The following is a 16501-nucleotide window of genomic DNA, read 5'->3' as shown; positions in this document are numbered from 1 at the left end:
TGATCCTACCCCAGGGCAGGGGGCTGGTCCAACGGCCCTGAGCTCCTGACTCCCAATCTCTGCCGGTGCCCCTCACTCCCGACCTGCAGCCCCTGCCCCCCCGGCGCTGCCGGTGCCCCTCACTCCCAACCCGCAGCCCCTGCCCCCCCGGCGCTGCCGGTGCCCCTCACTCCCGACCCCCAGCCCCTACCAGCCCGGCCCTGCCCCCCCCCAGCCCTGCTGGTGCCCCTCACTCCCGACCCGCAGCCCCTGCCAGCCCGGCCCTGCCCCCCCAGCCCTGCCGGTGCCCCCATGCCCAGGCCGCAGACCTGGCTCTCAGCCCATTCACTGAACAGCTCTTAGCCGCTCTGGGTATCGATTTGCTCTAAGTGCTGCGTGTTTCCCATGTGCTGATTAAGGGTTTGTTCTGACACTGGCAACTCGGGGCACGTGGGGGTGGGGAGTCTGGTAAGTCGCAGAGAGCTGGGGGGGCAGGGCCGGGCTGGTAGGGGCTGCGGGTCGGGAGTGAGGGGCACCGGCAGGGCTGGGAAGGCCCAGGGCTGGGCTAGCGGGGGCTGCGGGTCAGGAGTGAGGGGCACCGGCAGGGCTGTGGGGGCCAGGGCCGGGCTGGTAGGGGCTGCGGGTCGGGAGTGAGGGGCACCGGCAGGGCTGGGAAGGCCCAGGGCCGGGCTAGCGGGGGCTGCGGGTCGGGAGTGAGGGGCACCGGCAGGGCTGGGCTAGCGGGGGCTGCGGGTCGGGAGTGAGGGGCACCGGCAGGGCTGGGCTAGCGGGGGCTGCGGGTCGGGAGTGAGGGGCACCGGCAGGGCTGGGGGGGCCAGGGCCGGGCTGGTAGGGGCTGCGGGTCGGGAGTGAGGGGCACCGGCAGGGCTGGGAAGGCCCAGGGCCGGGCTAGTGGGGGCTGCGGGTCGGGAGTGAGGGGCACCGGCAGGGCTGGGCTAGCGGGGGCTGCGGGTTGGGAGTGAGGGGCACCGGCAGGGCTGGGGGGCCCAGGGCTGGGCTAGCAGGGGCTCCGGGTTGGGAGTGAGGGGCACTGGCAGGGCTGGGAGGGCCCAGGGCTGGGCTAGCAGGGGCTGCGGGTCGGGAGTGAGGGGCACCAGCAGGGCTGGGGGGGCCCAGGGCCGGGCTAGCGGGGGCTGCGGGTCGGGAGTGAGGGGCACTAACCCCGTGTGCTGATCCTGCTGGGACCCCCAGATATGTCAGGTGTGGACGGGGGCTGGGAGCCAGAACTCCTGGGTTCTCTCCCTGGCTCTGAGTCTGTGGACCGCTCCTCAGCTGCCTGGAGTTGTTGTGGGGGAGGGGTCCGGTGACTCCACCCCCCTCCGGGCTCAGTCCCCCAAATGCTCCCTCTGCTCTGGGTCATCTGGACCCCCCCATCCCCGCCCTGGGGGTGCCCCTCCTCCAACCTCATCTCTGCCCCTTCAATCCCCCGGCTCCCCCCTTCCCCTTCTGCCCCCCACATTTCCCCCTGATAGATCCCTCCCAACCCCCTATAGATCCCTCCCTCCCCCACCCCATAGATCCATCCCCACCGCCTATAGATCCCTCCTCCCCACCGGCTATAGATCCCTCCCCCACCCCATGATCCAACTCTCCCCCCCATAGACCCATCTCTTTTCCCCATCCCCTATGGATCTATCTCCCCCCCACAGATCCCTCCCTCCCCCCTCCCCCTCCTTCCCCCCACCCGGCAGCCGCCGCTGCGCTATAAAAGCCGGTACATCCCCCCCCCGCCGCCTGATGCAGGCGGGACCCGCTTCACCCACACCCGGCCGGAGCCCGCGGAGCGATGCGCCTGGGGGGGGGCGGGGCAGGGACCCCCCCAGCCCCGAGCCCGGATCGCCGCCCGCGGCCGCCGGGGAGAGGTGAGAGCTGCCCCCCCCGCATCCGCCCCCCCCGAGCCCCCGGATCTGTCCCCCCGGATCGGCCCCCCCCAGATCCGCCCCCCCGAGGCCCCGGATCTGCCCCCCCGGATCCGCCCCCCCAGCCCCCGGATCGGCCCCCCCCGATCCGCCCCCCCGAGGCCCCGGATCTGCCCCCTTAGCGGATCCCCCCCCCGAGCCCCCGGATCTGTCCCCCCGCGTCTGCCAGGGGCACTGGGACAGTGCGGGGGGGGGGGGGGGCTGAGAGCTGAGCTGCAAACCCTGGATAGGATGGAAACCACCTACAGCCGGGGGGGTACGGCAGCCCCCCCAGCCCCCCTAGTTCCAGCACCTCTGGTAGCTGCCCCCCCAGACCTGCCCCCCACCCCCTGCATGTGCCCCCCGCCCTGGCCCCATACCCACCCCAGGGCTGGGGTGTCCCTGAGTCCGGTGGCCCCTCCTGACACCCCCCCATCCCACATGGAGCAGTTCCTGTCCCCTGCAATGGGGGGAGGGGCTGGGCCCCGGGAAAAGGGGTTTGAGTAAGAATCAAAAACACCCCTCCCCCACTGCTAGGCTAGGACTGACCCCCTCCCTCCCCCGGGGGTCCCCCACTCCAACCCACCAGCCCCCACAGCTGGGGAGAGAACCCAGGCATCCTGGCTCCCAGCCCCCCACCCCCGCTCTACCCACCAGCCGCCACTCCCCTCCCAGAGCTGGGGAGAGAACCCAGGCATCCTGGCTCCCAGGCCCCGCCCCCGTCCTCTAACCACTAGACCCCCCTCCCCTCCCAGAGCAGGGGAGAGAACCCAGGAGTCCTGGCTCCCAGCCCCCCCCCGTCCTCTAACCACTAGACCCCCCTCCCCTCCCAGAGCAGGGGAGAGAACCCAGGCGTCCGGGCTGAGGTGTCCAATCTGCAGTTCTTGATTTTCTTTCTCACGTCTCTTCTCTCCTGCCCGCAGCGCCCTGAGACGCCCCCCGCTGGGCTGCCGAGCCCTTCGGCCCCCTTTGCCAAGAGCCAGCGGCGTGGAGAGGCCCAAACCCCCCCCCCCCGATGCCTCGAGAGACCAGGCCTCAGCTGGGACAGCAGCACCCCCTCCGGGGACAGCCGAGACCGGGGGGGTACCTGAGACCGTGACCAGGAGCGACTCGTCTCTCCCTCTAGACCCTGGCTCTGTGCCCCACAGCAACACGCCGGCTTGGGGCTTGTGTTTCGGAGACAGCTGAGCCCCGGGCAGGCGGGGTGGGGAGGTTCCCACGGGGGACCCGCAGTTAGCGGAGCCCTGGGTCCTGAGACCGGTCCTGAGACTTTCTTCCCCCATCTCCTGGGTCCTGAGAACTGCCCCGATTTCCCTTGGACACATCCAAGTTTGGAGACGACCCCCCCTCCTGCCGGCGCCCCAATCTCCTGGGTCCCAAGGCCACTCCCCGGGCACCTCCAGCTTTGGCGCCCTCCCCGTTCCGAGCTGACGCCTCTGCCCTGCCCCGGCGACCCCCGCGCCTGGCCACCATGGCGGCCGGCGTGGCCACCTGGCTGCCCTTCGCCCGCGCGGCCGCCGTGGGCTGGCTGCCCTTGGCCAAGAAGCCGATACCCAAACCACCCAGCGTCAAGCGACCCCGGGGGGACGAGATCCTGGTGGTGAACGTGAGCGGCCGGCGGTTCCAGACCTGGCAGAACACGCTGGACCGGTACCCGGACACGCTGCTCGGCAGCTCGGAGAAGGAGTTCTTCTACAACGAGGACAGCCGGGAGTATTTCTTCGACCGCGACCCGGAGATCTTCCGCCACGTCCTGAACTTCTACCGCACCGGCCACCTGCATTACCCCCGGCACGAGTGCATCCAGGCCTTCGACGAGGAGCTGAGCTTTTACGGCATCATCCCGGAGCTGATCGGCGACTGCTGCCTGGAGGAATATCGCGACCGCAAGAAGGAGAACGCCGAGCGGCTGGCCGAGGACGAAGAAGCGGAGAGCGCCACCGACCTCTCCTTGCCGCCGGACAGCACCGTCCGGCAGCGGCTGTGGCGGGCCTTCGAGAACCCCCACACCAGCACGGTGGCCTTGGTCTTCTACTACGTCACCGGCTTCTTCATCGCCGTCTCGGTGATCGCCAACGTGGTGGAGACCATCCCCTGCCAGCCGCCGCCCGGCCGGAAGCGCCAGCAGCCCTGCGGCGACCGCTTCCCCTTGGCCTTCTCCTGCATGGACACGGCCTGCGTCCTCATCTTCACCGGCGAGTACCTTCTCCGGCTCTTCGCCGCCCCCAGCCGCTGCCAGTTTCTGCGCAGCGTCATGAGCATCATCGACGTGGTGGCCATCCTGCCCTACTACATCGGGCTGGTGATGCCGGAGAACGAGGACGTGAGCGGGGCCTTCGTCACCCTGCGGGTCTTCCGGGTCTTCCGCATCTTCAAGTTCTCCCGGCACTCGCAGGGCCTGCGGATCCTGGGCTACACCCTCAAGAGCTGCGCCTCCGAGCTGGGCTTCCTCCTCTTCTCCCTGACCATGGCCATCATCATCTTCGCCACCGTCATGTTCTACGCCGAGAAAGGGACCCGCAGCACCAACTTCACCAGCATCCCGGCCGCCTTCTGGTACACCATCGTCACCATGACCACGCTGGGGTGAGTCTGCGCCCTGCGGCCCCCCCACCGCTCAGCCCTGGGCCCCCGGCTCCGCTTTCTCCCGGGATCCCGTTTGGGCCCTGTCAGGCGGGGGGATCCGAGAGCCGGACGCTTCGGAACCGACCCCGCCATCTGTTGAGGGCTTTTTTCTCGGGTTTTTGAGTTATTGTCCCTGGAGTCCGGGCCCGGACTCTACCATGGCCAGGAAATTTGGGCAAATGACTGACTGCCCCCGTTGGGTCCGTGGGGCACCAGCAGGGCTGTTCTTGGGGCTCCTGGGAGCAGAGTGGGAATCCAACCTGGGGAATTCCCACATGCATCCGATTCAGAATAGGCTGGGAAAGGGCGGAAGTGCATGAGGTGCGGAGGGGGGGCTGGACCCCGGACGCCTGGGTTCTCTGCCCGGCTCTCGGAGGGGAGTGGGGGCTGGTGGTTAGAGCAGGGGGGCTGGGAGCCCGGACGCCTGAGTTCTCTCCTGGCTCGGGAAGGACAGTGGAGGGCAAAGCACTGGAGTGGGGGAACTTGTGGGCAGGAGGCCGGGCCTGGCGCGGCTGGTGCCATCTGCAGTGGGCTGGATAGCCCAGAATGCAAACATTTGTTCAGGTCGTAATTCTTCCTAAGAGCCCACGGGGCAGCAGCAGGGGGAGGGGAGAGCGAAAGAGAGGAGCTGGGGGCTGCGGGTCGGGAGTGAGGGGCACCGGCAGAGCTGGGGGGGCAGGGCCGGGCCGGCGGGGGGCTGCGGGTCGGGAGTGAGGGGCACCGGCAGAGCTGGGGGGGCAGGGCCGGGCCGGCGGGGGGCTGCGGGTCGGGAGTGAGGGGCACCGGCAGGGCTGGGGGGGCAGGGCCGGCGGGGGGCTGCGGGTCGGGAGTGAGGGGCACCGGCAGGGCTGGGGGGGCAGGGCCGGGCCGGCGGGGGGCTGCGGGTCGGGAGTGAGGGGCACCGGCAGGGCTGGGGGGGCAGGGCCGGGCCGGCGGGGGGCTGCGGGTCGGGAGTGAGGGGCACCGGCAGGGCTGGGGGGGCAGGGCCGGGCCGGCGGGGGGCTGCGGGTCGGGAGTGAGGGGCACCGGCAGGGCTGGGGGGGCAGGGCCGGGCTGGCGGGGGGCTGCGGGTCGGGAGTGAGGGGCACCGGCAGGGCTGGGGGGGCAGGGCCGGGCTGGCGGGGGGCTGCGGGTCGGGAGTGAGGGGCACCGGCAGGGCTGGGGGGGCAGGGCCGGTCTAGCGGGGGGCTGCGGGTCTGGAGTGAGGGGCACCGGCAGAGCTGGGGGGGCAGGGCCGGGCTGGCGGGGGGCTGCGGGTCGGGAGTGAGGGGCACCGGCAGGGCTGGGGGGGCAGGGCCGGGCTGGCGGGGGGCTGCGGGTCGGGAGTGAGGGGCACCGGCAGGGCTGGGGGGGCAGGGCCGGGCTGGCGGGGGGCTGCGGGTCGGGAGTGAGGGGCACCGGCAGGGCTGGGGGGGCAGGGCCGGGCTGGCGGGGGGCTGCGGGTCGGGAGTGAGGGGCACCGGCAGGGCTGGGGGGGCAGGGCCGGGCTGGCGGGGGGCTGCGAGTCGGGAGTGAGGGGCACTGCATGTCTCTTTAACAGCCCCCGGATTCCTGCTGGTTCTTACTGCATCATTGCTGGGGCGAACCACAGAGCCAGGGAGGGAACCCAGGAGTCCTGGCTCCCAGCCCCCACCACCCGGTGCTCATTATTTGAGGTGTAATTAGCGGCTGTGTTTTGAGCTCCTAAATGAGTCTTGACCACCCCCGGTGCCTGAGCCGGAGGGGGTGGTGTGCGGGGGGTTGGGTGTGCATAGGACGGGGCGAGGGGCCCATTCCAGGATCCTCTCCCCTGTCCTCTGGCAGGAGCGGAGTTGCCCGGATAATCTACCCACACTGGGCCTTCAGCGGGGCCTCCCAGTGGGCTGCACGGGGACAGATCGCCTGGCGCTGAGATGCAGCCACCTCTGGGGTGGGGCAGCAGGGAATAGCCTCACATAACACCACAAAGGGTTGGCTGGCCCGGCGCCGAGATGCAGCCACCTCTGGGGCAGAGCGGCTGGGACCAGCCGTTTGGGACGGACCCTGAGGGGGGACCATCGAGTCTCTTCCTCTGCAGAGGCTGCTCGGGAGGCAGGAGAGACTCATGGGAGATGGGGCTTGGCCCGGACGCTGGGATTCACACCCTGCTCTGGGGGGGGGGCTGTAATACCCTAGCAGGAGTCTGGGTCCCCCCCCAAATAAACAGCACAGGGCTCAGCCCCCCAGCAGGGGGCAGCAAGGACACACGCACAATCCCCAGGTCACCACACAAACTGTCCTTCCCTTACTTCCCAGCAGGGGGCACCGTGGGGTTTTCGTGCTCCGCAGGGGGTCACTATTACACCAGGGCGTGTGGAAGAGATGCACTGTGGGTAAGGCGGAGGGCAGGAGCAGGAGGGGGCTGGGCCCTGGGGTAGGCAGGTTGGCCGGAGGTTCACGCTGCAATGATGAGGGGAGGAAAGTCGCTCTCCCCAGTCACTAGGTTCAAGTGTTAACAGCCTGGATTGAGTGACGGGTCCCACCACGTTGAATGGGGGCTTGGAGGAGATGTGTCTGCATGGTGAAGGGAATAGAGAGGCGCCAGGACACCTGGGTTCTCTCCCCAGCTCTGGGAGGGGAGGGGGGTCTGGTGGGTTAGAGCAGGGGGGCTGAGGGCCAGGACTCCTGGGTTCTCTCCCTGGCTCTGGGAGGGGAGGGGGGTCTGGTGGGTTAGAGCAGGGGGGCTGAGGGCCAGGACTCCCTGGCTCTGGGAGGGGAGGGGGGTCTGGTGGGTTAGAGCAGGGGGGCTGAGGGCCAGGACTCCTGGGTTCTCTCCCTGGCTCTGGGAGGGGAGGGGGGTCTGGTGGGTTAGAGCAGGGGGGCTGAGGGCCAGGACTCCTGGGTTCTCTCCCTGGCTCTGGGAGGGGAGGGGGGTCTGGTGGGTTAGAGCAGGGGGGCTGAGGGCCAGGACTCCTGGGTTCTCTCCCTGGCTCTGGGAGGGGAGGGGGGTCTGGTGGGTTAGAGCAGGGGGGCTGAGGGCCAGGACTCCTGGGTTCTCTCCCTGGCTCTGGGAGGGGAGGGGGGTCTGGTGGGTTAGAGCAGGGGGAGCTGGGTGCCAGGACTCCTGGGTTTTTTGGCTCTTTGCGCGTCTGCCATGGGGTCGTGATCTCATCTGCTCCAGGGCGAATTGGGGCCTAATCCAGCCCCCCAACTTTGTTTCATGGCAGGATCCCCCCCACCCCAGGCACCTTCCAGGCCCCGCTGCTGCCCCCTAGGTGAAGCAGGGTGGGGCCCCCTTCCTGCTCTCCCATTCCTGTGCATCTCCAGCCCCGGGCAGCTCACACACACCCCCCCGCCGCCCCGTGGAGTTACAGGGAGGTCGGGGCTGTCAGATCCCCCCCAACCTTCCCCCCCCCGGGTCCAAGGAGCATCCTTCAGTACCCTGGTCAGCCCCATTCCCCCCCACCCTGGTATCCTGCCCCCCACCCCCAGATCAGCCCCAGGTCCCCCCCCAGACCCTGCTATTCTGCCCTCCCTGGATCAGCCCCAGGTCCCCCCCCAGACTGGTATCCTGCCCCCCCTCAGATCAGTCCCAAGGCCCCCCCAGTGTGGTATCTCCCCCCACCCCTGGTTCAGCCCCAGGGCCCCCGCCCACACCGCAGTGCAAGGTTACAGCAACCTCTCGCTGCCAAGCGGACCGGCTCCGCGCTGGGACCTGTGAATATTTCATGTTCTCTGGAGCCAGCCCAGAGGCACACGAGGGGGGAGGGGGGCTCCTGATTCCTCCCCCACTTTAGAATCCCTCCCCCGCACAGAACACAGAATCCCCTTCCTGCCCCCCATACATTGCCCTTGTCTGGGGGTCTGCACTGAGCCACTAGGGGGTGCCGTGCTGCGGGGGCTGGGCAGGGGCGCTCTCCCCTGGCAGTGGGGCCGGGCGCTGGGGGGTGCCGTGCTGCGGGGCAGGGATCTCAGCAGGGGGATCCCAGTTTCCTGGCCAGTTATAACAAGCCACCACCCAGCTAAAATTCCCTGGAATTCCCACTGACTATCAAATTCTTCTTTAGCTGCCCCGCCCCAGAGGTGGCCACATGTCCGCGCCGGGCGAGCCGTCCCCTTGCGGCGTTGTGTGCGGCTGATCCCCAGCTGCCCCGCCCCAGAGGTGGCCACATGTCCGCGCCGGGCGAGCCGTCCCCTTGCGGCGTTGTGTGCGGCTGATCCCCAGCTGCCCCGCCCCAGAGGTGGCCGCATGTCCGCGCCGGGCGAGCCGTCCCCTTGCGGCGTTGTGTGCGGCTGATCCCCAGCTGCCCCGCCCCAGAGGTGGCCGCATGTCCGCGCCGGGCGAGCCGTCCCCTTGCGGCGTTGTGTGCGGCTGGTCCCCAGCTGCCCTGCCCCAGAGGTAGCTGCATCTCCGCGCCGGGCGAGCCGTCCCCTTGCGGCGTTGTGCGTGGCTGGTCCCCAGCTGCCCCGCCCCAGAGGTGGCCGCATGTTCGCGCCGGGCAAGCCGTCCCCTTGCGGCGTTGTGCGTGGCTGGTCCCCAGCTGCCCCGCCCCAGAGGTGGCCGCATGTCCGCGCCGGGCGAGCCGTCCCCTTGCGGCGTTGTGCGTGGCTGGTCCCCAGCTGCCCCGCCCCAGAGGTGGCCGCATGTCCGCGCCGGGCGAGCCGTCCCCTTGCGGCGTTGTGTGCGGCTGGTCCCCAGCTGCTCCGCCCCAGAGGTGGCCGCATGTCCGTGCCGGGCGAGCCGTCCCCTTGCGGAGTTGTGCGCGGCTGGTCCCCAGCTGCCCCGCCCCAGAGGTGGCCGCATGTCCGTGCCGGGCGAGCCGTCCCCTTGCGGCGTTGTGCGCGGCTGGTCCCCAGCTGCCCCGCCCCAGAGGTGGCCGCATGTCCGTGCCGGGCGAGCCGTCCCCTTGCGGCGTTGTGCGCGGCTGGTCCCCAGCTGCCCCGCCCCAGAGGTGGCCGCATGTCCGTGCCGGGCGAGCCGTCCCCTTGCGGCGTTGTGCGCGGCTGGTCCCCAGCTGCCCCGCCCCAGAGGTGGCCGCATCTCTGCGCCCTGTGTTGCCCGTAACGGGGATGCCGTCGCCGGTCTCTGGGGTGTGCTGGGTTCTCGGAGCCGCACGCCGAGCCGTTGATTGATTCTCAGCCCGTTAAATAAGTCATGGTGTTGGGGCCTGTGTTTTATTATATAATCGCCGCTCGCTTGACGTGGATTAACAGCGTCTCCACAAGCAATTTCGCTTTCCCAACCGGTCCATTACGAATTGCAACACTTCTGCCGCCTGTTATCCTCATGCGGCGTTACGGGTGGCTGGTCCCCAACCGCCCTGCCCCAGAGGCAGCTGCATCTCAGCGTGGGGAGAGCCATCCCGGCGTGGTGTTATACGCGGCTGTCCCCTGCTGCCCCCCCCCGAGGTGGCTGCATCTCGGCATCTTCCCCACCCTGCCGGGGAGGGGCCCGAGAGCAGCGGGGAGTGAGATGCACGAGGCAGTTCACACCTCTTCGAGTGACCGGCTCAGGCTCTCGGCAGACTCCGGCAGGGCCACATTTTGGGGGTTTTCTCCCCGACCGCAGGGGCTGGGAACGTACTTTTTTCACCCCCCGAAAGCTGAGCTTCTGCCCCATTCCTGCTTCCCCCTCCCTTTCCCCCGGCAGGTACGGGGACATGGTTCCCAGCACGATCGCCGGGAAGATCTTCGGCTCCATCTGCTCGCTGAGCGGGGTGCTGGTCATCGCACTTCCGGTGCCCGTCATCGTCTCCAACTTCAGCCGCATCTACCACCAGAACCAGCGGGCGGACAAACGCCGGGCGCAGCAGGTCTGGGGGGCCACGGCGGGGCCACGGGGCAGGTGGAGAGGGGGCGGCCTGGGCAAAGGAGGGGGATGTGGGGAGGGGAGAGTGAGCCGGGGGGAGGGGGGTTGTGGGGCTGAGGTGCGGAGCGGGGCTGGGGGGCCGGAAGGGGGGTGGGGGGGAGGTTTGTGTCTGTGTCTCTGACCCTGTCCCCGCCCCCCACAGAAGGTTCGCCTGGCACGGATCCGGCTGGCTAAGAGCACCACGACCAACGCCTTCCTGCAGTACAAGCGGGACGGGGGCCTCGAGGTACCTGCTCCCGCCCCTCGCACACTCGCCCCTTGCACGCTCGGCCCTCGCACGCTCGGCCCTCGCACGCTTGCCCCGTTGCAGTCGCTGATGCCCGTGCACAGTGACAGCACACGCTGGCTGAGTGGCAGGAAAGCACTCCCCACACCCTCGCCCCTCGCACGCTCGCCCCTCGCACGTCGCTGACTCACCATGACGCCAGCGCCTCAGTTGCACGGACGTGACCGTGCACACTCAGCAGGCCCACGCGGCACGTTCACCGCTCGCACTGTTGCACTCACGCACAACCCCAGTGCACGCTGGCTGCCCGTTCACCCCTCACATACTCACAACTGCAGTAACCCTCCCATGCACAACCACAGTGCACACTCGCCCTTCACACATGCACAGTCCCAAAGCACACTGGCCACACGTTTGCACTAACACGGTCACAACTCACCCTCACCCCTCACCTGCTTGCACTAAACCCATCATTGTGCAACGCACACTCACCTCACACTTTGCACACACGCAATGGCATTCATGCCGGCACCCCCCCCGTTCCCTGGGCACCCCCCCATCTCCACACACTGCCCCAGCTGCACGGACCCCCCCACGCCCAGTCGCACGCCCTCCTGGCCTTACCCCCGCACAGGACTGCAGAACCGAGCGTCACCCTTTGAACGCGCCCCCCGCCAACCCTCCTTCTGCTACCCCTCCCACTCACCCCGCTCACCGGAAGGGGGTGTCTGCCTAGCTCTGATCTCCCCCCCCCGCGAAACAGGACGCCCTGGCTGTGAGGAATCGTTCGACCTTCGAACAGCAACATCACCACCTGCTGCGCTGCCTGGAGAGGACCACGGTGAGGGGGGCGGCTGGGGGGCGGCGGGGGGGCGGCTGGGGGGGCCGTGGGCCAGGCTGAATCTCCCCCCTCCCCCCCCGCAGAGCCACGACTTCACGGACGAGCGCTCGTGCAGCGAGGCCGGCCTGGGGGGCTCAGTGGGCGGCCGGACCAGCCGCAGCACCTCCGTCTCCTCCCAGCAGGGCGGCACCAGGTCCTGCTGCCCCCGCCGGGCCCCCCCGCGCCGAGCCCTGCGCCCCGCCCCCTCCACCGCCTCCGCCAGCCGCACCAGCGCCCAGGAGCTCGGCACGCTGCACGGTCAGACGGGGCCCGCCGCCCCCCAGAGGTGACCGCGCCCCGCACTGGGGGCCTGAGGGGGTGGAGGAATGGGGGGCGCGGGGGGTGCTGAGCTGGGAAGGGTCCTGGGGCGTCTGACCAAGAGGCGATGGAAGCCCCCACTAGGGGGGATGCTGGTATCTGCCGCCACCTAGTGGGCAAATGAGGAAGAGCGGGGGCTGCTGGGAGCCAGGACGCCTGGGTTCTCTCCCCGGCTCTGGGAGGGGAGTGGGGCCTAGTGGTTAGAGCAAGAGGGTTGGGGGCCAGGACGCCTGGGTTCTCTCCCCGGCTCTGGGAGGGGAGTGGGGCCTAGTGGTTAGAGCAAGAGGGTTGGGGGCCAGGACGCCTGGGTTCTCTCCCCGGCTCTGGGAGGGGAGTGGGGCCTAGTGGTTAGAGCTGGGGGGGTGGGGTTGGGAGCCAGGACGCCTGGGTTCATTCTCTCTCTCTTCTCTCCCTCCGCACAGCCGCTCCAGCTTGAACGCCAAGGCCCACGAGAACATGACGCTGGACTACGATGGGGTGGACCTGGCGGCCGCTCTCACCAGCATCCCCACGCCCCCCGCCAACACCCCCGAGAGCCGTCCCCCCTCACCCTGCGCCCTGCCCAACTCCAGCCTGCCTGCCCCCTACCTGCCCCACCGCATGGTCAAGATCTCCTCCTTGTAAGGGCAGAGCATGGAGCGGCTGTGGGGGGACTCCTGGGTTACACATGCCGAGGGGCATTGTCTTCCGCAAACGCTGGGGCGCCAGCTGCCTAAGGGCCTGGGTCCCCCAGCTGCCTGGGTCCCCCTGCTTCGGTGCATGTCCTCGCCCGGCGGCTTCGGTCCCAGGGACATCGTCTTCCACAAACACTGGGGTGGTGGCATCTGCCTGGGGGTCTGGATTTGTCCCGGACGCCTGAATTCCACAGGACCAAGGCCTAGCCCGGACACCTAGCCCCCCCACACGCCTCTCGACCCCCCGCGCTTAGGTGCATGACTTCGCCCGGATGCCTGGGTCCCGCCACTGTAGCAACACAAACGCTGAGGTGCCACCCGCCGAGGGACACGGCCTTGCCCGGACGCCCAGGTCCTGCCCCCCAGCCCATTCCTCTCGAACGCCCCCTCAGCTCTCTGTTTGAATCAAAGCCCTATCTCGGGGACAGCTATGCAAGACGGGCAAACGGGACGACTTCCAGGGCCGGCCCGAGGGGGGCGGAAGGTTACGGCACCTGGCTAAAGCCTTCCCCCCCCAACCCCATGCCCCCACCCCAGGGGAATGTGGGCAAGAAAACTCTTCAACCCAGAGCCCTTGTATGTCCTGTGCTGGGAGGGGAGTGGGGTCCATATAGCCCAGTGCCCACCCCCCAACACGCACTGCAGTAGATCAGAACGAAGGACCTGCAGAGCCAGACTCCTAGGTCCCTTCCCCACTGCCTTGGACCTGTCCCAGTGGACCCACCTACTCCCCACCCCACAGCTCCCAAGGGGGCCGCACCCAGATCTCACTGCAGTCCCCCCCGTCCCCCGAAATCTATGCATGTGTCTCTTCCACCACCGGGGGGCACTGTCCATGCCTGCATGCATCTCCGGTCTAGACTCAGTGGGAAGGCACCTGTGTGGGGGAGCAGAAAGGGGGGTACCCGACCCCCCCAAATTCCACCTCCCCGCCCTCCTTCCCAGGACCTTGCCTAGGCACAAAGATCGACAGGGAGCGGACGCCGAATCCAAGGACACACTCTGCTAATGTCGCGCCTTTGCCCAGACGCCGGCCACCTCGCGATCCGCCTCACGGGTGCCGTTCTAGGCATTCGGGGGTGGGCTGGACACCTGGGTTCTCAGTTTGGGGAAGGCAGTGGGGTCTAGTGATTAGAGCGGAGGGCCTGGGAGCCAGGACTCCTGGCTTCTCTACCCAGCTCTGGGAGGGGAGTGGGGGGTCTCAGACCCCCACCCCCGCCAGCAGCCTGCAGGTCTGTTGTGCCCCTGATAAGAATGGCAGCAGTATTCCGCCCCCTGCCCCCCAGCAGTAACAGCTGGGGGGGTCCCGACCAATGCATGCACCCCCTAGCATGGCAAGCGGGGGGACAGACAGCCCCGAGGAATGGCCCACAGGAACCGGGGAGGGGGTAGGTGCCCCCTAGCCCCACCACGGGCTCTGGGGGAGCAGCCACCTCATTGGTTGTATAGCGCAACGCCCAATTCCTTGCATGGCCACAGGGGGGCGACATGGACTCTGCTGCACCGCCCCCCCCATACAAAGCAATATACCCCGTCCCCGAGAGGGCATCGCTATAGGGGGGTGCCTCGGCTGGGGGTGGGGATCCCACCCCACACCTCCCCCTTCAATTTACCTCCTAGTCTACATGAAGATGAAAGGAAAAGTTAGAGTGCGGGCAGCTGGGAGCCAGGACTCCGGGGCTCTGGGAGGGGAGTGGGTACTAATGGTTGGTGGGGAGGGTGGGGAGGCTGGGAGCCCGGACTCCTGGGTCCTCTCCCTGACTCAGTGTGTGACTGATCAAATCACTTCAACTCAGGTTCCCCTTTGTGTCCACAGGGGGGAGAATAAAAGTGACCAGATTTGGGGCGGGGAGCTCGGCAGTTTAACCCCTTCGAGGCCAGAGGCGACTTTGAAGCACCTTGCATGTGGGGCGCAGTGGGGGGAGTTGGACAGAGGCCGGGAGGGGGCAGGGAAGCTGGGGGGCGAGGGGCTGCCCTGAGCCCACAGCGGCCCCACTGTCGCTGGAGCAAATACAATGAGACGTGCTGAAACTCAGACCCCCGACTCCTGGCTTTCCTTGGGGGGGCGGGGCGGGGGGCCCCAGTGGGGGGCACCAGCTCCAACGTACCCAGGGCAGGGGGTGGCTCGGGGAGGGGGATGTAAGGGAGCCCGGACTCCTGGGTTCTCCCCCCAGCTCTGGGATGGGGGCGGGGCCTGTGAGCCCGGACTCCTGGGTTCTCTCCCCAGCTCTGGGATGGGGGTGGGGCCTGTGAGCCCGGACTCCTGGGTTCTCTCCCCAGCTCTGGGATGGGGGCGGGGCCTGCGAGCCCGGACTCCTGGGTTCTCCCCCCAGCTCTGGGATGGGGGCGGGGCCTGTGAGCCCGGACTCCTGGGTTCTCTCCCCAGCTCTGGGATGGGGGCGGGGGCTGCGAGCCCGGACTCCTGGGTTCTCCCCCCAGCTCTGGGATGGGGGCGGGGCCTGCGAGCCCGGACTCCTGGGTTCTCTCCCCAGCTCTGGGATGGGGGCGGGGGCTGCGAGCCCGGACTCCTGGGTTCTCTCCCCAGCTCTGGGATGGGGGCGGGGCCTGCGAGCCCGGACTCCTGGGTTCTCCCCACAGCTCTGGGATGGGGGCGGGGCCTGCGAGCCCGGACTCCTGGGTTCTCTCCCCAGCTCTGGGATGGGGGCGGGGGCTGCGAGCCCGGACTCCTGGGTTCTCTCCCCAGCTCTGGGATGGGGGCGGGGCCTGCGAGCCCGGACTCCTGGGTTCTCCCCACAGCTCTGGGATGGGGGTGGGGCCTGCGAGCCCGGACTCCTGGGTTCTCTACTGCCCCTTGGGGCTGGCTGGGTGGGTGGTCGAGTGGGTTAATAGGTGAGAAAAAGGGGTGGGACTATATTTGAGTGGCAGCCACCTCAGCCAATCAGAGCAGCCACTGTGCTGGCTCCTCCAGGGCAGGGCGAGGCAAGAGGGGAAGGGGGCCTTTGACTGGATGACGCCTTCCACCCAATCAGAACGGAGGCTTTTCTTCTTGGCCAATCAGAGAGCTGCCCTCTGATGTCCAACCAATCAGAAGTGAGCGTCCTCCAATTGGAGATGTGGAGCCTGTCCAACAGCCAATCAGAAGCGAGGGTAGGTCCTTCGTAGCCAATAAGAGACGTCGTCTCCGTCTCCCAGCCAATCAGAGATGGCTCCTTTGCGTTGCAGCTCTGTGCAAATTGGTTCCTTGTCTCTCAGCCAGTCAGAAATGAGTCCTCCACCTCTGAGCCAATCAGAAATCGGTTCCGTGCTGTTCGGCCAATCAGAAAGGAGACCTTCACCTCTGAGCCAATCAGACAATTCACTGTTACTAAGGGCGGCCCAGGTCCCGCATTCCGCTGTGTCGTTGCTATGGGCTGTGGGAGAGGGTATTGGAGTGAGAAAACGGGGGTGGGTGGGACCTCTCTTGATTTGCCGCTGAGCCGTGGCCAATCAGATAGTTGGGCCCGTCAACCTCTGGCCAATGAGCGTCAGGCCGCGCGCGGCAGCGAGTGAAAACTGGGCCGTTGCCGAGGCGTGCCTAGTCCCCGCCCCCGGCGTTGCTAAGGGGCGTGGCGGCGGAAGTGAGCGCTCGGGGTCAGGGGCCGGCTGTGTTGATGTTGACACTAGGCCGGGGCCGAGCGCGAGGGGCTGTCGCGGAAGCCGGGAAGGGTCAAAAAGTCGCAACGGGGCGGGGGAGGGGGAAGGAGCGGGCGAGCGAGGGGTTGATTCGTCTGCGTCCGGCCGCCCGAGGCAGCTGCCCCCCCCCTCCCCCCGGGGTCCTTTCGCCGCCCGACCCCTCCCCATGGGGGGGCAGTGAGTTTGTGGGGGAGAGGGAGCCCCCCCGGGTCCCCCCCTTAGCCCCCCCATCCGGGTCCCCCCCATCCCCTTAGCCCCCCCATCCGGGTCCCCCGTCTCCCCGGGACCCCCCCCTTAGCCCCCTCATCCGGGTCCCCACCATCCCCTTCGCCCCCTCATCCGGGTCCCCCAACCCCCCCGGCCCCCCCCTTAGCCCCCTCATCCGGGTCCCCCGCCCCCCCCTTAGCCCCCCCCTTAGCC

At 68.7% G+C, this 16501-nt stretch overlaps 1 protein-coding gene across 2 annotated transcripts; it reads left to right on the top strand.

The window, feature by feature from the left end:
- Positions 1 to 1751: 1751 nt before the first annotated feature.
- On the top strand, positions 1752 to 14155 carry KCND1 (potassium voltage-gated channel subfamily D member 1). 2 transcript variants are annotated; one of them, XM_084612751.1, is made up of 7 exons: positions 1752 to 1862; positions 2822 to 4484; positions 10132 to 10294; positions 10493 to 10576; positions 11340 to 11417; positions 11501 to 11742; positions 12197 to 14155. In XM_084612751.1, exons 2-7 carry the CDS (start codon positions 3370 to 3372, stop codon positions 12396 to 12398), a joined length of 1884 nt encoding a protein of 627 aa, XP_084468877.1. In that variant the 5' UTR covers positions 1752 to 1862; positions 2822 to 3369; the 3' UTR covers positions 12399 to 14155. The 2 variants fall into 2 exon arrangements, with proteins under 2 accessions (XP_084468877.1, XP_084468878.1); XM_084612752.1 differs by lacking the exon at positions 11501 to 11742.
- Positions 14156 to 16501: the final 2346 nt, after the last annotated feature.

This window comes from Lepidochelys olivacea (assembly GCF_965140295.1).
Source record: "Lepidochelys olivacea isolate rLepOli2 genome assembly, chromosome: 23".
NCBI lineage: Eukaryota > Metazoa > Chordata > Testudines > Cheloniidae > Lepidochelys > Lepidochelys olivacea.
Note: the sequence above shows the minus strand (reverse complement) of the source record. Positions and strands in the feature narration are given on the sequence as shown.